General features: G+C 37.0%; 1 protein-coding gene across 2 annotated transcripts in view; it reads left to right on the forward strand.

Moving 5' to 3' along the window:
- FIG4 (polyphosphoinositide phosphatase FIG4) overlaps positions 1-23638 on the forward strand; it is a 30725-nt gene extending 7087 nt beyond the window's left edge. The window contains exons 7-17 of one of the 2 annotated variants that reach the window (XM_071589106.1): positions 352-610; positions 4115-4310; positions 5883-6081; positions 7025-7283; positions 8991-9216; positions 10413-10539; positions 13556-13765; positions 14402-14560; positions 15552-15749; positions 20385-20624; positions 23592-23638. In XM_071589106.1, the coding sequence (XP_071445207.1) occupies positions 352-610; positions 4115-4310; positions 5883-6081; positions 7025-7283; positions 8991-9216; positions 10413-10539; positions 13556-13765; positions 14402-14560; positions 15552-15749; positions 20385-20624; positions 23592-23631 (2113 nt within the window). In that variant the 3' untranslated portion in view covers positions 23632-23638. The remainder of the gene's footprint in view (positions 1-351; positions 611-4114; positions 4311-5882; positions 6082-7024; positions 7284-8990; positions 9217-10412; positions 10540-13555; positions 13766-14401; positions 14561-15551; positions 15750-20384; positions 20625-23591) is intronic. The other variant, XM_071589107.1, reaches the window with a different exon arrangement.

A 23638-nucleotide genomic window follows, 5' to 3' on the forward strand; every position in this document is an offset into this window, starting at 1 on the left:
GAGCCTATGACTATGAATAGTTAAAGAGAGTACACATTGTGGAAGGTCAAAGCTTTTTGAAGAACATGTCTAAGAGCTTTTCCATGCCTCTTCAGAGTTCTCAGATTTTCTCATGAAAATAATTATTTTCCTAACCAAATGAATTTGCATGCTGAAAGTAATTTTTCGTGCCAGTTTCAATATCATGTCAGGACTGCATAATCTTTGCTAAAGTTTTTTTAACAAGTATTCTTGGATTTTTATTGTTGAAAGTTTCAAGGATACTTAATGCCCACACTGTAATGGGTGTAACTATTAAAATAATTGATAAGTGATAGCATAATTCTTACAGTTTTTTTTTTCAAATCATAGTAACAATGTCGGCTTCAATGATGACAAACAGGAATTTGGCATTCGCAACATCCCGAACAGGAAGTTTGTGTGGAATTCCTACTTACTCTCCCAAATTGAGGGACGTCTGCATCCTGATTGGATCCTTTACGTAGTGCATGGGTTTGTTGGTCAGTCTAATGTCAGTGTTTTTGGACGGCCAATATATGTTACCCTCATTGCCCGCCGATCGAACAAATTTGCTGGAACACGATTCCTCAAAAGAGGAGCAAACTTTGATGTGAGTGCAATGCTATGTAATTAAAACTATGATGGTCGGTTATCGTTGCAAGAATGACTTCGGTTAGAAAATGTAATGCAATGAGATAAAATGCCTTCTCCCATTGCTAGGTAAAATTTCAGAAACCTTTAATTTTATTAATTGAACTATCAAATATTAAAATACCATTGATGAGGAGTTGAATGTTATTTTACACTTTTTCTGAAAAACTAATGCAATGAAATTAGGTGAATTCAAGTTTTGTAAAATGATCCCACATGCTTAGTTGAGGCATTTGTGTGGCATCTTTGCCCTCATAGATTTGACTGCATCAATATCAGAGAAAATGCAGGCAGTCAAATTATTTAATTTTTGATGATGAAAATTTAACGACTGTAATGGGAAAGGCATTATTAATGTATTCCACTTCAAGTTATTTTTTTACTCTTGTAGAACACCTTGTGTTCTAAGCTGAAATTGGTGAACATTTATAATACTTTTCATTTCAATGCGTTATTCTGGAAGCCTTTCGGTATGATATTCATTAAAGAGATGTTAATTGGTGGCATATCAGGGAAAAGGAAATGGGATCCATCCCAAGGTTCTAAATGTCTATAAAGCACCTGATTTTTTGTAATTGTTAACATCCCATTTAGTATAATGCTGAAATAATTTTGAGTGGTGCAAACAAAATTATTGTGTTCTAATGCATAGGAAAATTAGTATTCATTTCCTGTGCCTGTGATGTGATAATTGCTGAAACTACAGGATGTAGTAAAACTTGCATTCTTCCTGTTGATGCCTTGTAGATTGTCTGTCAAGTTCACCTTTCAAAATACACTGTTTATTTGTGTTCCATGGGTTCATCCATGAAACCGTGCTTGTGCCAAAGAATTAGAGGTATCTTCTGTCTCTTCGATATCTTCTTGACATTAATGGGATGGGATTCTTCCATCAATGTGTAACCATATCATTTTGAGATAATTTCTTAACACCGAATGACAGTGCCATATTAGAGATCTCATTTCAAATGGTTGACATGGTCAGATTTTTGGCTGGGAGTTCAATTAATTTTTGCATACATGTTTGCATGAGTAACCTGAAATGTATGCCTTTGACAGTCTGACTCGTGCCTTAAATTGTACACAAAACTTAAAAGAGCATCTCGTTTGAGAAATAGGGAAATAGGAGAATAGCATTTCTCAAACGAGAATACTTTCGAGAGATACAATAGAGAATACTTTCTGCCAAACACCAGGTAATTGCTATTAACAATCTGGTCCTTTGATCAGCTGGATGATTTTTTTATGTCAATTTGAAATTGAAAACTTGTTGGGATATTCATTATTGTTACTGTAGCTATACGTAACAACAGCTAAATTTTATTATAATTATTGCTGAATTATGAGTAGCAGTAAAGTAAATTTTCAGTAAATCATGCCTAGAACTGAAATTCTGAAAAATAAAATGCATTGTTTTTGCATAGTTTGCGCTTATTTTCTTTTCAACCAGGAATTCTACTAGTTGGCTTTTTAGTCAAGGTCTTAAGGAGCATAGTAGCCTTAAGAGCACAGTGTTGGGTTACAGACTGGTGGGCCCAGGTTTAATTCCTGGTGACTTGGGACAGCTCCCAACCCTTTTTCTCTGTAAGGCTATGTTATTAATAATAAAAAGTCAGAAAAAATGAAGGACTCATCGCAGGAAGTTTGTGCTGGAGAAAGCATTCTCATTCCATATTTTATATTATTTATTGGGAACTTAAGCATTTTCATAATTTCATTTTTGAGTATGTTTTTCATGATTTCAGCTGTGATATGATAATTTAATATTGAATTATGAGATCTGGTAGAATGACTTGAAATTTGAAATTTTCATAGGATGTCATCAGATATCAACATGTATTGTGTTTTCACTTGCATATGTATGTGCTGAGGAATCCCTTTATTTTTGGTTGTATAATCATGTTCACAATGTTTAGGAAAGCATAGGAGGAAGAGCTTTAATGGACTGATTTGTCTCAGTTATGAGTGAGGAATTAGGCTGGAAGATTTTGTCAGATCAGTGTTAGTTCTCATTCCAAAAAAGGGAAAGGGAGCCATATGTGAAGACGACAGAAAAATATGTTTGATTATACAAGCAGCTAAAGTGGTTGTCAGGCTCATCAACTAGAGGATATAGAGTGGAGCAAATTATTACTCAGGGGATGTTCAGTTTGGGTCCAGGAATGGGAGAGACACGTGCGATGCCATTGCAGTGATGAGGTCACTGGTAGAGAGGAATATAGAATACAATCAGGATGTATTTGTCTGTTTCATCGATTTCAAAAAGGCATTTGATGGAGTGAGTTGAGAAAAACTAATGAATATATTGCAGAAAATAGGAATATATCAGAGGGATAGGAGACTAATTCACAATTTGTACATTTCTCAGAAGACAGCTCAGGTACGAGTGGCTGATGGAGAGTCTGGATGGACAGTGTTAGGAAGAGGAGTTATCCGGGGGTGTCCATTGTCACCTGTGCTGTTCAATGTATATATGTGGAGGAAAGAGGCATAGGAAGAACTAGGCAGGAATGAAAGTCGACAGGGAATTCATAAAATCAGATAGGTTTGCTGATGAACCAGCTTTAGTTCGTCAGTCAGCCAAGGATTTACAAGCATTGCTGAGTGAATTGGAAATTCAGTGAATAAGATATGGGATGAGATTAAATGTAACTAAAACAAAGGTAATTCAGTTGTCTAGAAAAAGGAAAGGTAATCTAAGCAGAGGGCAAAAACTAGAGCAGATGGAACAGTCTACCTATCTTGGAATTGTTTTGGACTAGGAACCAGAATAACCGAAAGTAGTAGAGCCATAAGGAGGAGAACTGCACTAGGCAAAGAGGCTTTCACAAGGAGGAGGGAATTGATGACAGGGACATTGAGTAAGAATGTTAAGAAACGGCTTGTCAAAACTTAGATTTGAAGCATGGTTATGTACAGAGCGGAAACATGGTCAGGATGGAAGGGCATGAGCAGGATGAAAGGCATAGATTGGAGGATTTTGAACTATGGGCATGGAGAAGTATGGAGAAGGTGAAGGGGGCTGGAAGGAAAACAAACAAGGAAGTCATAGGCATGGTAGCGAAGATGAGAGGATTGTTTGGGGAAATCTTAAGGAAACAGGAAAAATGGATGAAAGACATGTTGATCGGCAGTGGGATGCTGAAGACTGACAGAGGGGAGAATATTAGGCAAGTGAGGAAGAGGTGGGAATAGGATAGGCATGTTGGATGGAATGAAGGGAGAAAGGAAGTATACAGAGATGAAGAGGGGTTTACTGTAGTATCGATTGTCCAGTTGCATTTTCTTAGGAGAGGCAAGGGAATATATCAATGTCCTGTTATGTAGGCTGTGTCCAACCTCAACCTAACTTAAGTGATAGAATACTAATAATAATAATTTACATAGGTTAATAATTTTTATGTGTGATTCCGAACAGCAATCCTCCTACAGCTTTTCTAATGGCTATTGTTTCTGTTGCCAGGGTGATGTGGCCAATGAAGTTGAGACAGAGCAGATGGTGCATGACTCTGGCTTGTCCTCCTTGGTGAAGTCACGATTTAGTTCATTTGTTCAAATGCGTGGCTCAGTGCCTGCCTACTGGAGTCAGGATGTGAGCAAAATGGTCCCTAAGCCGGCCATATCCTTCAATATTAGCGACCCTTATGCTGAAACTGCGGGTATGTGTACATTATACCTAGTATTAAGTTCTTAAACTTATTCCCATCTTGATTTTATCATCATTTTCAAGAGCTCTTGAAGAGTTTTGCAGTTAACAAAAATACCTTAGTATATCCATCACGTTGTGGATGGTTGGTTGACCTCTAGATATAGCTCATGGTTAAGCACCAAGCCATCCACTAGGTGGATGAGAGTGAGACTAGTGAATGGTGAGTTTACATTTTGATACAATGTTATCTGCAAAATAAGTGGGTGTACCCTATGAATATGCATTCATATGAGTGAATGGAGACCAAAGTGGTAGGTAGAGCATCATTCATATCACTACAGGCATTTATAAAAAAGATACTGCAAAGACTGCAGCACTGTAATGTGGAAGGCAATCGGAAAAAAGTACTTTAATTTTCTTAGTACTTCACCAAATAATATTTTTTAAGTTTTATTTACTCAACTCTTTTGCTGATGTGAGCATACCTTTTCATCCTCCCTGTAGTGTGCTATAATACTTTGAAATTAAAAAAAAAATCAAATGCTTGTCAAAATAAATGAATGAAAATTTTCCATTAAATAGACAGTGAATCTAGATTTTTTTTATTGTTTCCATGTTTTTATTATTTAGATTATTTTGGGAGTATTAAAGGTTATGGAGGCACGATACCCTCCATTTTCACCACATGTGAAAAGTAGGATTCCGGAGAGTCAACCGCAGAGAAAGGGCTAAATAATAGATATAATGGAACTCTCTTCAGAAACATTCCAGGATAAACTAATTCCCCATTGGGATCTCTGTTTGGGGCCTCTTCTTATAGAGTAGATCAAGACAGGCCCCAAACTCGGAATTGGGATTTGGAACGTGTGGTCTCTATGGGTATGGAAGATGTTAGAGAGGTTAAAGGTAGAAATGAGGTGAATGGGATGAAACACCTTTAACACCAAGTTTTAGTGGGGTACAAGTTGTGAAACTTTTAAGCAAATGTAACAGTCCTGGCAAAATTCTAAGGAAAATCTCCTATCACTTTTATCGGATTATACACAGCATAAATACATAAATAATGCTTATTAGATGAACCAAAGTCATGATTCCAACCAAATGAACTGCTGGATGCATAAAATTCCTAAAGTTATTTGTATTGTATCTCAAGAAATATTTACTTGATTATTCTACTGAAAAAATAGCAAGTGGTATCAAGGTTGAAATCGGGCTTGATGATTCTGTTCAATTTTTCAAGTGACTGCATTTATGTATTGGTAAGCAATGTACGCAGATGACCTGATAATGATAAACCATGACCATATTAGTCAAATAACGGCATCCCTGCTTAACCTCCTGGTAATCCACCTTTGGAGACTTGTTTAATTCTTGAGTGTGCAGTCCATTGATGCTATCCTGAGTTCTAGTTGCTCTAGTCCTAGAAAGTAGGAAGGGATGGGTCATCAAACCCTTAAGCATAAAATTGTGTAAGGTTATTATATCACATTTTCATATGTCACAATGATGCTGAGGTCACCTATGACTAGCTGAATTGGTGTTGCAATATTAACTTCCCCTGTATGCTCTGTCATGTTCAAAGGCAAGCATTTCAATGATGTGCTCCGTCGCTATGGTTCCCCCATCATTGTCCTCAACTTGGTGAAGAAGAGGGAGAAGAAGCGCCATGAGAGTGCCCTGAGTGAGAATTTGAAAGCCTCGGTGGACTACTTAAACCAGTTCCTCCCTCCCCAGCACCACATCATTTACCTCAGCTTTGATATGGCCCGTATGAACAAAAAGTAAGTCCCCTGCTCCTGCTAAAGCCAAACACCAAATACATGCTCCATTCCGTTGTGAATTTCATTTCTACATACTCTTGAGAATGCCACTTGTGCACTATGTGAAAATATTTATTAGACTTGTGCTTTTTCTTCAGAGAGTTTCATTATAAAATAAGGGAGATTTTTTTTAGTATGCTATGTGTTGCTTTTTTAGTGTGCAAGTTTCACTTAATATTTCGACGACTTCATCCAGCAGGACTGAAAGATTTCATTTGCTCATCCCCGTTATAAATGAACATGACAATGAGGTCCAGAGACCATTTCTCTCCAAAATGTTTTTAGATTCTTTTTTGTACAGAAGGAAGCTGTAAGTCCTTTTGCAAACTTTTCTGTAGAACTCGTATTTAATAATTATCAAATTCTTCCTTCAGACTTTGCCCATTACAGGAAATGACTCCTCAAAATTGGCAATTATAATATTTGTCAAACTGGAAATGAGACAAAATGTCATCTCTGTTGATCTTTTAAAATATACCATTTTAATAAAAAACTCTAATACGAATGGATTAATTGCAGTGGAGTTGGATTTATCGATGAGTATGATTTTGGATGAAATGCATATCATCTAAGCTAAATTAAAAAGAATCTGGCCAGTGAAATTTTTCTGGACACTGGATATTAAAATTCCCTTTATGTCTTCTTCTACAGCTTTGAAAATGCTTGCTTGGTTATTGGAAGCTGATAAAACGTGATCATTCATTAAGTTCATTATTCCTTGTGTTCCCTTTGAATAATCCATTGTTGCCTTGTGTGCTCACTCATGTGCTTAGCTGGTTGTGTATTCATTGTGAAGCAGTTCCACCGAATGAATCGTGAAGCTGGCAAATACCTTGCACCACATTTTGTCTCCCCTCTCCACCTATTGCATACCCGTCATTCCTTTCCTGCATTGCCTTTGCAGAAAGGAAGCAAACGTGATGGCTCACCTTGGAAAGAAAGCATACAAGGCCGTTTGCAAAGTGGGAATATTCCAGAGTCAACCACCACTGAATCGAGGGGGGCGGTGGGAGACACCAGGGTTCCCTGCACCCCCTGGCCACCATTCTACCATGACCACCCCCCTCCTGCAAACTGGCATTGTCCGAGTCAATTGCGTGGACTGTTTGGACAGGACAAACACTGCTCAGTTTGCACTTGGCAAGTGTGCCCTGGGGCTTCAGGTAAGACAAGCACAGACTCTTGGTACTTGTGAGAAATAGATTCTTGGTCTAATTCTTTTAGACCAAGACATTTCATAACCATCCACTAAAATATGCCATCTAGGTGTATGCCATTCAATTTCATTGGAACCTAATCAAAAGGCATACTCAAAAGTACATGGCATATTCAAAGAGTAAGGGATGTTGGTCATAAAACGATGTATTTGTCAGAAAATGTTTTTATTGACAGTTTTAGTAGAAGTCTTGTGGGAGGCGACTGACAGCTAAGGTCATTTGCGGTGGTTTTAGTTTCATACAAACCTACTTCACTTTTCTACATAATCGCCCTTCATTTCTAAGCACTTTTCATAACACTGCACTCACTTCTTTAATCCCTCAGCATAGACGTTTGCCGACTGGGAATTCAATCAGCTGACAATAGTTGGTGGTCTTGGGTTCCTCCATGTCTTAAGATTTTTGTCCACGATGCCACGGCTTCAAGTGAAAGAAGAGGAAGTAGTTGGTAGGTTCAATCTCTGTCTTGTTGATAGTGGTCCTAAAAAACCCATCCACTCAACTTTCTTTGCTATTTGTTTAGTCGGTAAGCAGTTTTGCTACACACCCATTTGCCCACAAGTCGTGATATCTGAGCTTTTCTATGACAATCATGTTAATTTTCTATAACAATCGTGGTAATAGAGGTGCGTCCAACAACAGGGAAGTTATCAGCCAGAGCACCAATTGTCCATTGCTGATCAGTTTGCTGTTATTGATGTACTTGTTGAATGATTTCTTAGGTCTAGATCATGTTTCTTTGAGTTATCTCTTTTAGCTTAATGGTGAATGTTTTTTTATCCAGACACTTTATAAATTGTGTTACTTTAATATACACTCAAAATCAATGATAAATAATACTCTCAATGCTTTTATTATGTTATAATTACTGAAATGAAAATAATTTAGAGGTCTAGTGTTATAATTTTGGGCATATGAATTCTCTATTTACCTATTATTTTCTTTCTGATTGAAGAGAAATTTGCTATGATGTATAACCACAGGGCTGATAATAAATCTATTAAATTATTTAAAAATAGGTTTACTGGAGAATACTTAATAAAACTTGTTTCATGATTTTTATAACAGTATAAAGTAAATCATGGATAATTGTGTGGGCAACAACTCTGTTTGAGGCTCAAACTGAAGTGACTTTAGACTTGACTTGGGCATGTACAGGTACATTGGTAAATGCACCAACCGGCAATCTCCAATTGTTTTTAGAGTTTTATTCTCTCCCTAAATGTTATGAAGATTTCCTTGGTTGGTTGAGCAATGGCTTTGGTCTCATAACAAGAACCTCTTGTTATAGTGCCCTCCTGACTCTTCAATCAGATTTTCATACAGCTTCTTCCGCCAGAACTGTGTTTTCTGCTTGATATTGCAGATTTGAAAACTGGCCAACAGCTACAGTCTAATCCTGATGAACAAACTGCCTCCTCTGCTATAATTTTCGCACATTCATGTGTAAAACTCAGCAAACATGCATACACACATGCACATACTGCCTTTATCAATAATGTGATGTGGCTGAATTTTGGACAATTGATCTAAAACTTTTAATATACTTGCTTGAGAAATTCATGTAATAGGATTGTAAAATGCAAGTTTAGGTTCTTGGTTGAACACTTCTGCATTGTTATGTTTATTGATTGTTTTCTTTCTTACCGTTAGCTGTGTGCCCTGGGCATTTTGGAAGATGGGAATTTAGAGTTTGACACCGACTGTGTTCGAATGTTAGAAAATCTGTATGAGGACCATGGGGACACACTGGCCCTGCAGTATGGTGGCTCACAGCTGGTGCACCGAATACGGACATACAGGAAGACTGCTCCTTGGACATCCCAGGGCAATGACATCATGACAACCCTTAGCCGTTACTACAGGAACACCTTCTCAGGTTAGAGATGTTTTTCACCTTTCCTTGGCACTCGCCCACTGGCAACAAAAATCAAGGGAGGAAAAGAGGAACAGTCACACCAAAACATTTAGTGATAAGATTTTCCTGAATATAAGTCATGAGTGAAATATTTCAGTGCCTCATACATTAAGTGTGCAGATGTTATTTCTTTTAATATTCTCTTCCAATAGGAGCTACATTCTCATATCCTTGTGAGAAGGCCCAGATGAGATGGACATTAAAAGTGTGTGACAATAAATCTTAAGAGAGAGAGAGAGAGAGAGAGATCATGGACATGAAACTATAATATTTATAAGATTTTTTGAACTATCAATATTTTAATTAATTCGACTGCAAAGAATGATCATCATATCAACCTCACTCTCTAACTAACAGTTGGGGGGATATACCATTGTCCCAGTTAGTGAATGCATTTGCCATTCATTGGAAATATTCGTCTTTTGCTCTAATTCATTTTTTAATCATTAAATAGATTTTTCATGATTTTTGTGCTTACTCATATGTATACCATATGTATTTAAACTTAATCTTGCAAGATCCTATGACATCACTTAAAGTTGCTTGCATGGATCTTCTCAAGGCATAAGGCATACAACAGCAGACTTGACAGCATAAGATAGCATTTGATGAGGAGAATGGAGGGCTGTTCAGAAAAAATGGTGTTGAAAGTCTTATCCTGCTGGTTCAAAAGAATTTTGTTTTCATTGATTGACATCAAATGTAAATAAATTTGTCATCTGGCTCCCTCAGGGGCTTGAGATATGATTACCAATATTTTGATTTGAATAGTTAAAAGCCTACACAACTGGCCTAAAAGTGCTCATTTTGCTTTGTAGGTGATTCTTTAATTGTTTTGACCATTCTATGTGGCATTTACATGGTAGTGCTGACAGAGAGAGTCTAAGTAATATCAGAGTACAGATGTTGCATTATCTATAAAAATATATATATATATATATATATATATATATATATATATATATATATATATATATATATATATATATATATATATATATATATATATATATATATATATATATATACACACACACACACACACACACACACACACACATACACACACACATATATATATATAGACACACAGAAATAGAATTGTGGTCTTTTTCCACATAGATATTTTAGTTAATGGATTGAATTTTCACTTTCAGATGCAGAGAAGCAGCACACAATGAATCTGTTTTTGGGGCTGTTTATTCCTGAGGAAGGGAAAATGCCCATTTGGGAGCAAGTAACCGATTATTATCTACATCATCCGTCTACATATTCCAAAAAGAGGTGAGACTACATTACACAAAATGTGGGTGACCTAAGACATGGGGCTGGGCATAACTGAAAATTATTGTAAACCCGCACATATTTCTTTCTTATTCCAGGTATTATGTGAAAATATCTGAATATTTTTTCTTATTCATAACCACTATATAATAAAGAAATTCGGACTAATTTTTGTGAAGAGGGACATCTAAGTCAATTCCTTAGCCAAGTAGGCTTGTGGTCTTCATGTTCATTGTTACAGCATCCTGAAAGTAGATTGCTGGCTATTCTTTGCAGTTGTAATGATGAATCCATCTTTTATCTATTAGTTTGGAATTTGTGCAAGGCGTTCAATCCTCCAAAATTGCCCCTCATGGCTGCTGGGATAATCAGCATCCGACATCAATACTCTCTCTTGTTGAACTTCTTTGTGATGATATTCCATGATAGAGTATTGAACTCTTTGGTAGCCAGTGACCTATATCTTAAGAAAGCTCATAAATTAACTCTGCAGCCTTAGCCTTTATTAATCATTCCACCACTCTATTAACAATAATCTTGTACTGTATAAGCCCTGTGACATAAGTGAGGCTTCTGATGTTATGAGCGATAATTTTTTGGTAGTAAACTGTCAGTCTTGAATTTCCTTATAGGGTATAACATACTACCTATCCTCAACACAATTTGCTAGATAGTATGAAAATTTATACAATATCCAAACCACTGAAGTCGCAACCAGTAGTACTTGCAGGGCTACCAATCACCAATTTTTATTGGTCATTAGTAGTCATGCAAGTAAATTAAAGACAAATGACCAGTAAAAATTCTCTGAATTCCACTGAATTTTTAATGGTCATTGCTAATTTAATTTACTGGTCATGGTTGAGGGAATTGTTACTGGTTTGGAAAAATCTTGGAAAAGTGAGGAAATCTTGAGGAAGTTGAGGAATTTTCCAAGGCCTATCATAAAATTTCTTTGAATCAAGAAATTCATTGATTTAAAATTATTTAGCATTTCTTTGGGATTAATTCCTCTGTCAAAAATCACAAAAATCTGTTTTTGTGGTTTTACTCTTGTTGAATTTTGCAGCCCTTGCTGATTTCCTCATTGAAGTGATATATCTAATGAAAAAGGAAATCACCCACATATGATCTAGGCCCTCATGAATAATGCTAGGTGTGCAAATCAGGTGAATACTGTTTTCAAATAGATTGAATTTATTTATTTCCATTTGCCTCCAGAATCCATTCATTAACATTTCCTTACAAAAGGTGTAAAAGAGGCATTAGACTGTAATTGTACTGTTATGTAATGTGCATATGTTTGTAGCATTCTCTCATGGGACAACGTTAATGCTTTCTTACAGTGTCTTTTCATCCAGTATAAAATTCATGTTAAATCAAAGTAAGCCTTATAATAGTCAGTACGACTGCACAATAGATTTATGTTGCTACTTCTACTGTTTGAGCTGATAATTTTTGTACTTTCTCTTACATTGCTGAAGATCTCCTGTGAATTACTTAATTTCTGTGCAGGCCTTATTGTAAGACATGAGAGGAATCTATAAATGGCATGCTTGGTGTCATAATTTCAGAAATATTATGGGAGTACTTGGGCAAACCAATATGTATGGTAAAATCTCTAGTTCCTCTGTTATTGTCTAATCTGACTTGTAACCTTCATGATTTTCAAGGTGTTTCCTGGGGTATCCATCAGTATAGAACTAATAAATGGTGTATTAAATCTTCTTTAATTTATTTTTACAAAGTATGGTACGTATTTCTTTTCAAAATAATAGAGAAGGTATGCTACAATAATGCTAAAAGGTAGTTATACGTTTGAACTGCTATATACTGTTGGTTAATGTGTAAATTGTGGCTAATTGTGCAAGATATATCTCATAATGTGGGTCGCGGTAGCCCAGTGGGTAGAGCGTTGGACTGCTGACCGGAGGGTCCCGGGTTCGATTCCCGGGCAAGGCACTCTTGGCACCTGAAGCTCCACCCAAGCTATGTGATTTTTTGGGTACCAGGTCTTCCTGGTAAACCATAACCGGCATAGGGAAAGGAACTGGCCCCCCTACCCTGATGTGTGAATTTTCGCACGCCATATAGGGCTTAGTACTGGGTGATCTCTACCATCACCTACTAAACCGACCTTCGGGTTGATTACTGTGTTTATGGTTTATATCTCATAATATATGTTATATCAGTGTTTGGATGATAGTTGTATCTCAACACAACCTCCATTCTAATGCATTCAAATGGTGGCCTCAAAAATAAATGCTCTCAACATGTAGGTAGATCAACTGTGTCCAGGAGGATTTTTTATGGCTAAGAGAAAACTTCTTACATCACAGGGTTGTCCAATTTTATCAGATGAAATACATGCATAGGGTTACCCCTCTTTATGACAGATTGTGGTGATCTCCAAGACATTACTAACATTTTTACAAGTCACAGAATAAATTTGGTGTCATTGGATAATTTAATTTATAAAATGATCTTGTTTCTATTAGTCTTCTTATTGAAACAAGGGCTGTTGTTAACTCAATTTTGGGTTGATTTTTAATAGTCATTATATTGAATTGGCATTAATCAGTTTGCCCGTAAGCATAAGGTATCATCAATTTGTTAATATATGCATGTATTGTTATCTTTAACTATTTATGTATTCATATTATGTGTTATGTGCCAAATGAGGAATAAGTGTATTTTCAGTCTGCAAGCATAGCTTAATCAAATGTAACCAACATTTTGCAGATTCAAGATTTTGTTCAGGTCCTTCTAATTTTAAGATACCCACATATTATCGTAAAATATTTGGACTTGGCAAATTAATTTCCCTTCTTTCATTCAGTATGCATTTTAAATTTCCATCATGAAATAACTTGCTATGGTCCTCAGCTGGCAGATGGTGATAGTCTTTTGTGGGGGTAAAGAATAAAAATTGATGAAAATAAATGGATTGGGAAGATTTTTTATGTAGGTAATGCCATATGATTTCTTCTCATCTTGATGCTTCCTTGTGTCAAAGGCTAGGAAAACTTACTCAATGGTGGGATCGAAAGGTGCTTGAGTGCTTACCCTGCTCTTGTGATGAAGTTTGGAAAGAATGTGCCCAAATTGTGAAGCTTGGTTCGTGGGTTGGCGATGACCAAGTGGATGCCTACCTGGATTATTATCGCCCACATGAATTCAGCGTTCTTTCTGATGATTCAGCTTATAAAATTAGCCATTCCGTCAGGTATTGTATTTCACTCTCTCTTTTGTATTCAAGATCTCAATGGTGCAATGGGAAGTCTTTTGATTCACTTTTTAATGTTTTATTAAGGATATAAGGACGTAATGCATGTTAGCATAACCTGCTGTGTTTAATCATTTACAATTAAAATTAGATAAAATAACTGATTATGACACTGACTTAAAGGTTGTTCACCACATCCTGAGCCCTAAATACACAAAATTATGCTTTCAAGAATATCAAGCGTAAAAATATAATTGGTAGATAACTGGAAATACTCATAAGTTGAAATGTGACATGATTTTGCTCGAATTAAAATGAATATATGTTGTTACAAATTCATGGGAATAAAAATGGCATAATATTGTGACAGAATCGACTTTACTTGTTTTACTAAATTGGAGCAAATGCAGTGGATGACTCAGTTCTTGAAAATTGAAATACATTTGAATGGATCAATTGAAATTGTGCCCTGTTGCAGAGGGTATGCTTTGAAATTACAGTCATCCACATTTAATGGGTATATTATGGACAAATAATGTTATTAAGTGATAGTAATGAAAGACTCACAGAATTCAAGCACCTGCTCACTCATTGAATATACTAGGATGTTATTTTATTCGAATGGTGTCTGCACAGGGACTTCATGCCTCACTTCACCACCAACTTCAGCCCATTCACTGTGAGGGTGCGCCCTGGGAGGCGACGGGAGGAGAGCTCTAGTGGTGGGGAAAGGACTAAGAACCCTTCACTCACGGGCCAAAGCTCCACCAGCTCAACTAACTCCAGTGATGACAGGTGGGACTGAGCCATGTGATCTTTATTATTCTCTCCTGGTCAATATTGCAGGACAGCAGAGAAATCCCTGGAATAAGTTCAGTGCATGATTGAGACTCGAGAGGGCCACTGGCGTTAGTGCAAGCATATAGTGTATTTTTGCAATTAAGTTAGTATATTTCTCTTTATATCTTACTATACAAGTGTGGGAGAGGGAGTTGGTTGCTTGGTGGGTTTAGTGAATAGGTTTGTGTTTCCAAATTCACTCAATTTCACATGAGCCCACACCATTGTGATAAATATGATAATTCAAATCCTAGCACCATGGGACTCAGCCCAAAGTAGCAAGATTCCTGCCCAGAGGCAAGGCCTCAAGCAGTCTTCGTAATGCAGGGTGCTAAGTGTAGTGTTGTGGGTCTAATGGCATAGTATTGCTTATTCCATGGATCCATTAAAAACTTACTTTGGCCTACTTATAAAACTTATCTAAATAATAATAATAGTCTCAACATATCCTAAAGACATTTTGTGTGCCGCCAAATGGCTAGTTTGTCTAATGACTTTTTGTCTGGCCGCTGACTCTTAAAACCATCAAATGAACTTCCATCCTAAAGTGTATGTGACCCTATAGCCCCTCAAAGGCATTAGTAGCAGTTATTGTGCTCATGAGTTTGCACATGTATCTTGATGTTCTCTACTTAGGAAATATGCCCATTGAAAAACCAATTTTTCCTTCAGGAAAGTCCCCATTAATTGCAGCACTATGTTAAACACTGAAACACCTAGACCTATTTTTTGAACCATAAATATATTTTATGTGCAAGAAAATGTGGATTTTAAAGCTGCTCCAAAACTTGTTTAAGCTGAATGGCAGAGTATGCTTCCAGAGATTGGGTGTTTTTGAAATAGAGGTCTCAATTTTGGGATGTAGTGGTTTGGGGATGTTTGGTAAAGTTTTGATATTTCCATTTAATATAATCCATGTGCGTCGGCATTGGTGTCCTCCACACAGCAGCACGAATGCGGCAAGTGAGTCTTCGGAAGATGAGGATGATGGGGGAGGTGGAAAGGGAGCCATGCCCACTCTGCAGCCGCCGCCCCCTTCTTCGGATGCCACACCGCTTCACAGTGCCCCATTGCTGCCAATGGGCCATGAGTATGACTTGAAGGCAGGGGAGCCGTCCAGGGCCAGCCTGATGCTCTATAAAAGGTGAATGTTGATAATATTAGTGGCGTTTATCCTTGAATCTTTGATTTAGGCTTTTGCGGTGCTTTGATTTTGCAGTCCTTGAAAGTTTGATTAGCATTTTCAATAAATACTTTTAGGATTTCCTGATTTTTGTTGAGGATATTTAAAAGAAAAGTACTACATTTTACTCTACCTGTTGGGAATATTGTGAGAAGGCTGACTGAAGAGTTGTTTTTTATTTTTGCTCTACATATTTTGCTGAGATGGCCATTGATGACTTTATTTAAAAAATTAGAATGTTTAATAAGCAGTCTGTTAATTCTTGTTAGTGGTTAGGTATCTCTTTGATGCAGCCGTCTTCCCTGTTAAAATCAAGGGACCATCTGACACTCAGTTGCTATGCATGAGGATAAACGAGATCAATTTTATCCAAAAATTTAGCCTCACCAAAGAGTATCTTGTGCCCCGTGTGATTCTTGACGTGATATGCTCTATGTAAGCTGAAGTCATCCACTGCCTTGCAAGTCCTCTTTTTTTATGTACCTTCAGCCAGGCCCTGTCTTATTGGTCATTTGGATTGCTCATACGCCGCTTTAACCCCCGCTATAATGAACCTAATGTGCACACTTTCTGTTTGGAGATGTCAGAATACTCTTCAATCAATTTAAAATGTGGAAAGGAGCAAGGGCTACTTCATGAGTGTTCCATACCGATGAAACATGGGAAAGATTTAATTTGGGCTCACCAGTCAGCCAGGAAAAAGTCTGCTTTTGCCATATTTTTTGTCTTAATCATGATTTATCCTTATATGGTTGCATAGGTGTAATCAAAAATATTAAAAACACCATGCATGTAGATATGTACGTATTATTATTCATTTTACATTGAAAACCAAGTCATTAGTGTCATTCTTAAGAAATTCATTGGCTGAGTAAAAAGGCTTGTGAGTGATGGGACATTTTGGTTTTGAGCATTGAAATATTGGTGATTTTTGCAAAAAAATGGTTGTTTGTAAAATAGTTTAATGCCCTTGCATTTCACAGTCAAATGTGTATGGACCTATGAGACACTCACTAATTTTGGAATAAATTAACCAAAAAACTCTCTGATTGTAACCAAATCGCCACAGAAACATTGAGCTGATGCCATAATTGCTGCAGTTTCATTGCAGTTTACTATAGTTATTATTTTAAATCAAATGAGTATGGGTGGGTGACACTCATATCATCAAAATAAGGTACTGTGCAAGCATGACACAAATTTTGATTGAAATTTTATAAAACATTCTTATTCACCAATAAAACTTATTTTATTTCTTACTTTCTTATGAATAATGGGAAATATACATATGTTGCCTTAGTGTATTGTATTTGGGAATACTATCCATTTACATCAGATGCTAGTGGCTCATAGGCCAAAAATAACGCTGGCATTTGCCATATAAATATGCAGGGTGATTTTATTCTTTGGGGGAAAAATCAGACTTTGTAAAATGGGAAATGTGGCAATCGGTTTCTTCAAAAATTTAGGGAAAATGAACAAAATTAGTTGCTGACTTTTCAAGCAAAATACACTTTTTTATTTCAAAATAAAATATCTGAATTCGCTACATCTATCTCTATTATTAGAATTACTTCTTCACTTATGTCACTTTTAAAGCATTATAGAATAGAATGAGAGAAACCTCATATGCATGAAGTAAATAGCCCGTGCATCATTTATGATGAAGAGGCAATAGCTGTGCTCAAAGAATGTGTTTACAAATAAGGAAATTGGAAATGAAAACTTTGTGACATTCAGGGACATTGGCACTGGGATGAGTCGGCCAGGAAAGAATAAACATAACAGAAGCCTTAGGGGCATTACTAATAATTTAAAAGTGTATTATTTTGATATAATTTCTTCTTATTTTCCCCTGATGATTATTTAAACATATTTTTGAAAACTGTCATTTTGGGCCCAAGAGATCAACTGGGCAAATAAAGTGAAGAATATGTATCGAGGAAACAGGTAGGCAATTAGGAGCACTGTACAAGAAAGAATAACTAGGTAGGTAGGGAGCATCCTGAGGCAATCAATATGCTATGGACATGGTACATAGGGAAAGAGCAAGGGAAGGTGCTTTGAGGAAAACAAAGGGAAGTATTTGCAAACCAGGCAAAGAAGTTGTGCCCTGGGGGTACTTGAGAGTTGTTATGAATCAGGGAAAAATGGAAGGTTGCCAATGTTGGATTGAGGCACTGTCAATAATGATGCTAACTGATAGATTGAATTCCAGCCACATCAGTGGTATTTGAGATTTTTGTGGCCTGACCCCCTCCTTGGGGAATTAGAATAATTTGCTTCTTCCTTTCTTTGGCTCTTGTGATCACGTGGAAGTCGGGCAGATGTTTTGTGGGGGAAGGTTTGAGGTTGGGGGGTGATCATTAATAATTTGAGTGAAATTAAAAAGGTTCATTCTTTGGCAGTCATAACTGGCTTTGTTAAAATGTACCATCACCCAATCCTCGCTTATATTTTGAGTTTCCTTGCCTGTTTTTGGATAAATTTTTGTGATAGTAAAAGGGCATATGATATTATAATTAAGGGTTTTAGTAAAATTGGAGTTAGTTGGTCAGTCCCGGTTATATTCATCTTTATTAAAATTTAATTTTTGTCAATGCATTTCAATGCCATATAGAACAAAACAATTCATCTTTTAAACCTAAAAATCAAAGAAGTTTCAATGGCTTAATTTTAAATTTGAGGATCCCTCTTCGAAAATACTTTCCTATGGAATTTGCCTAAGTTATTCAAATGTAAATGATAAATAACTTTGTTATCACATCCATAATTTCCTGTGAAATGTTTGGCTTTGGGGACATTACTAATTATTTAAAAGTAAATAATTTTGTTATAATTTCTTCTTGTTTTCTTGAAAACTGTCATTTAGGGCCCAAGGGATGAAATTTAAGTGCATCGAAGTCCTCTTAGATTTGCGAGATGAACAGGAACTTTTTCGATTCCTTTACTGCTAAATTTCACCTTGCTAGAATTTACATCCGCAAATGAAAGTGGAAGGTTGTGAAATTTCAACCTTTTGTAAAAACAGAGGATAGAGAAGGAAACATATTCAACAAAACATCAGCTTTCCATAGTTTCCTGACACAGACATAGGATTTGGTCAAAAAAATTATACTTGTAAGATGCTGTGAATATTGAATTATCCATTGGCAAATATGTTCATATTTGCAGAATTATTTTTATTTATTTTCAAAAAAATCTTGACATTTCATTCCTTTCCGTAAACACCTATCTTTAATTCCAGGTACATTGCATTGTTCATGTAACATTAGTGGGTCTCTCTCTAGATGGGCCAATCTTATATAGCCTACAATGGCCATCATTGCTTTGGTTTTCTTTCTTTCACTTGATGCTTTTGAGTAAGGAAGGATGGGATATACTTGGCCTTTGCAACAAATGCGCAAACTTGTGCATTCTGGCTGCCATGATGTGGAATATAGCCCCTCCCACTGGCGGCGCTAGTTGCCTGAAACCCAATGAGCCGTCTGTGCTTGGCAGATCAGCGAGCTGTGTGTATGGTGCCAGTTATGTTAGTTCCTGTTTTCCTTGTTTTCACTGTTCCTCAAAAATGGAAATTGACAAAATCACAGAGCAATGAATCAACATCAAGTTTTTATATTGATTGAATTGAGCTCTTACGTCTAGTAGTATTGAATAAATGAAAAAACTCCCATAGCAATTGGAGTTTTTTCCATTTATTCAATCAAGTTTTTTAGTGAAGTGGGGTAAAAGTTATCAAGAAATCACTGAAATGTTGTCAGCTGTGTACAATGATAATGCTCTGAAGAAAGCATCCGTTTTAAAGATGGCCAAAAAGACGCCAAGGATGACGCAAGGCTTGGACAAACTTCAACCACCTGCATCAATGATAACATTGATCGTCTGCGGTCCCTTGTTCTTACCGATCTGCAAAAAACCATCCTATAGCTGATGAACTGAATTTAGGAAAATCAACAGTGCACACTATTTTAACCAAACATGATGGATAGATCCTTCACCATGACAATGCACCTACACCTTCAGTATTGATTTCACCAGTTTCTGGCAAAAAATTCAATCACCATCCTTGATCATCCTCTTGATTCACCAGATCTCACCCCGTGTGACTTTTTCCTAATCCCAAAATATGATGAGCTGTGATCACTGGGTATATCTGGACACAATTAAGCAAGAAACGACGAGACAACTAAAAAGCTTATCTGCGGAGGACTTCAAAGGGTGCTTTAAACATTAGAATTGAAGATGGAATAAATGCTTATCAACGAATGGAGAGTACTTTGAAGGGGACAAAATCGATGTAGACTAAATTTTGTAAAATAAAGTTTTTATGACCTCAGTTTGTGTATTTATTGCACAGACCTCGTGCATGGTTATCAGCTATAGCAGTACCTGTATTATCTACTAAAGGCTATGACATGAGCAGTTGTATCACCTTTTTGCCAGCATGCCACAAGTTAAATTCCTCTTGGGCCCATTTTCACTATTCTCAACAGGCGGGTACCCTTTTTGCACACTCTACCTTAAGGGATTGGTTAGACTTCAATAAATGGCCAGTCTTCTCCATCATCATGAGTTTTTGTTTATGACTGATAGGTACAGCATGTTTGGACGAAGCACCCCTCTGCAAATGGAAGTGCCTGGAGCAAGTAACCAGCAGGTATTGGTGGCTGGGAAATTCCCCACAGACTCATCATCCTACTGCACTACCAAGCCCCAAGTGCAGTCTGCATCGATAGACATCTACAACTCTTACATTGAGAGGGGATTGTTTTCAGGGACTTGCTTGTCCTCCCAACTTCCTCTACAAGAAAAGGATCTCACTTTGTACAAGAGGTTTGTGAGCTGTGAAATGCTTTGTTCTGCATAGCTCCATTATCCCTTCTTTTGATCTCTGTAATTTTTATTTATAATAAAAACTCTGTTAAGTTCTGATACATTTATTTCATTTGATTAACTTTTTTAAATCCTTACCATGAATGCTATTCCAGCTGTTATCTGAAGAGCTGATCAAGTTGTATACCTATGGTTTTTTCTTAGGCCACGTAACTGTAGTATTATTGACTTTGTGCGGGGGGAGAATATTATTTCTAATGGAAAATGGCTCCCCTGCTTTAATCTCTTGAGGTGACCTTGTGTATAAGAATACATGTACATGAATGACTAAAATGGTATGGTATTTTGCTCGAGTAACCTGTGGAAAAGTGTAATGAGTAATATCTTATAAGATCATCTATTTTTATACTGACAGTTGGCCAGAGATTGTTCTTGTAAGTTAAAAATTGGAGGATGAAGTCTTATTAGAGAGTGAAAATATGAAACAATAATGACAAAATTTGAGGTCCCACCACTTGTCTTCAACCCTTAGCTTTTGTATCATTGATGATGTTAGGGCTCATCGTGTAGTAATAAGTACTTTGATGTTTAAAGGTCATACAAATTCAGTGTAGGGGTAATTCTATTCGGCACTTACTGGAAAAACTTATTCCACCAGAGCTAGAATATGTTGTGGAAATGCAGAGAGTTGTGCAACCAAGCTCATCTCATTCTTACATACCTTTAATATTTTGTGTTGAAATTATAATTTTTTATTCTTCAAAGCAATTATATATACCTCACATCATAGATATAACATCAGCATGCTTATACAAGTTTTGTGTAAAAAGTATAGGTAACAATGTTTTCCTGATGTTTGCATGAAGTGGTGGATTTAGACCCTTGGTTAAGTGTGCGCATGGTTGCAGATTGTATTGGCATAAATAAGATGACGAGAGCACACCATTATCACTGAAAATTTAGCGATTCGAAAGATCATCTTTAAAGTCGTCGTAAAGGTCTTGACGGACAACCAAGTTCAAGTGTCTGCTTGTGAAGACCTTCTGCAATGGTTCCGTCAAAGAAGCTTGCACAGGTATCCTTAAGAACCTTCCAGAATCTGCCTACCAGGGAGCCCTCAAGTCTTGCAAAAGCCACTGGCAAAAGTGTGTCGATGCTCACAGGATGTACTCTGAGGAATTTTGAGGCATTGTAGCAATATCTGGAATAAATCTAGTTTGCCAAAACTTTTACCGATACTTTTTATACAAACTATGTATATTCAAGTTGCATAAAATTTTAGTGGAAGACAGGTGTCCAACATCTTGCTCTAGAGAAGGATTTAACTTTTATCTTTTATGGTTTTCGAAAATTTCCCTCAATCTGTCAACTTTGATGTGCATCTATGGATGGGGAAAGGGCTGTAGAGAGGGCTCTCAGCATCTTCTAAAGATGCAGGTGACTGGTAAGGGGATGCTTCTAAGGAAAAGCATGATGCCATCATACACAGTGTAACAATGGCCTGCGACATCCTGCCCAAAACTGAAGAATATCATTTCACACACATGCCCTATGAAGGATTCTATAGCAAATGGAGTGCAGCTGTGGGAAAATCCTTAATGTCTTGACTCAAGGAACACCAAATAGCTGTGAAGAAAAAGCAATTTCACCTTTCAGCCATTGTGGAGCATGCCTGATCAGAGCCCAAGGCACAAAGTAAAAGTAGAAAAAGCCGAGGTGATCTCTAAGGAGTTTTTTTATTACCCCAGTCTTACATGGAAGGTCATTGAAATTACAAAACATGCTACAAATTTCAACAGGGAGAATGGTGACCAGCTCCACAACACTTTGGGAAGAAGTTTTTGAAACACGAATATCATAACCTTCAGGTTGCCTATACACGGATGGTGAATTGGCATTATGAGAAAAACAAATTTCCACTTTTCCACAGATTTATTTGTAGCGTACCATTCATTTCAGTTCATTGAATCATCCTCAGGTACAAGATGAATTCAAACTGTAAATACATCATATTTATACCTGTTTGAGGAGGGGGGAGGGGAAAGAAAAGAGTGAGGAGGTAGGTAGGTGGGGACAAAGAGGAGAAATATGGAAAACCCAAAGAAACAGAGGAACTAAAGAAATGGAGATTTAAAAAGAGGGGGGGGGAGGTTAGCACTTGTGGTCATTATTGAGAGGATGGTGGAAGAAGGTAGCTGGTCCTCTCAATAATGACCACAAGTGTTGGGATGGTTGTTTGTAACAACCCAAGGTCGTGACCCAGCCAATATGGTAGCCACACGTGCACCCTTGCATTGATGAGAAATGGGGGTGAGAGTTAATGATACCTTCTGGAGACATGGAGAGGTAGACTATTTATTTATTTATTTATCGACTTAATTGGGCGAGGTTGAGGCTAAATGTCCCTTCTTTCTCCTAACCCTACATTACAGACATTATATTGAAGACAATCACATACAACCAAGACCTAGATGGAGGGAAATCCACCTAGGCGGGAATCGAACCCATGACCTTTGGGTTAGTAGGCAAGGACGTTACCCTGCCGCCACCGAGGCCGGCGACTACTGGGAGGGGTAGGGGTTCTTAAGGGCATGATGTTTTGGAAGAAATGTATATGGTGGCATTACTTTAATTTTTAGGTGCCTTGAAGACCAAGGTTATTTGCACCTTGCTAGGTCCATATTAGGAAAGGAAATTAATGTGCATGGAATGTGCTAATTTCTTTGATGATGTCGTATGTACTTTAATATTTTACTAGTATATCTACTATAAAAGGTATTACATGAGATGGAATAGGTCAGCTTCATTTAAAAACAAATTTACTCTGGATTTAGAGTGTCACTAAGGGTAATATTAAAGGCTACCTAGTATTTAGAGAGACTGTCTCTTACTTTTTACATATTGTGAGAAGGTGAGCAGTCAGAATGACAGACATTACACCACAGTTTGCCTTTCTCTTCCATGAAGAGATAAGAGTGAGTTCAGTGACCCAGCCTCAGGCGCGTAATGATGAC

Source organism: Hetaerina americana, unplaced genomic scaffold, assembly GCF_022747635.1.
Source record: "Hetaerina americana unplaced genomic scaffold, ioHetAmer1.1.p SCAF_33, whole genome shotgun sequence".
Taxonomy (NCBI): domain Eukaryota; kingdom Metazoa; phylum Arthropoda; class Insecta; order Odonata; family Calopterygidae; genus Hetaerina; species Hetaerina americana.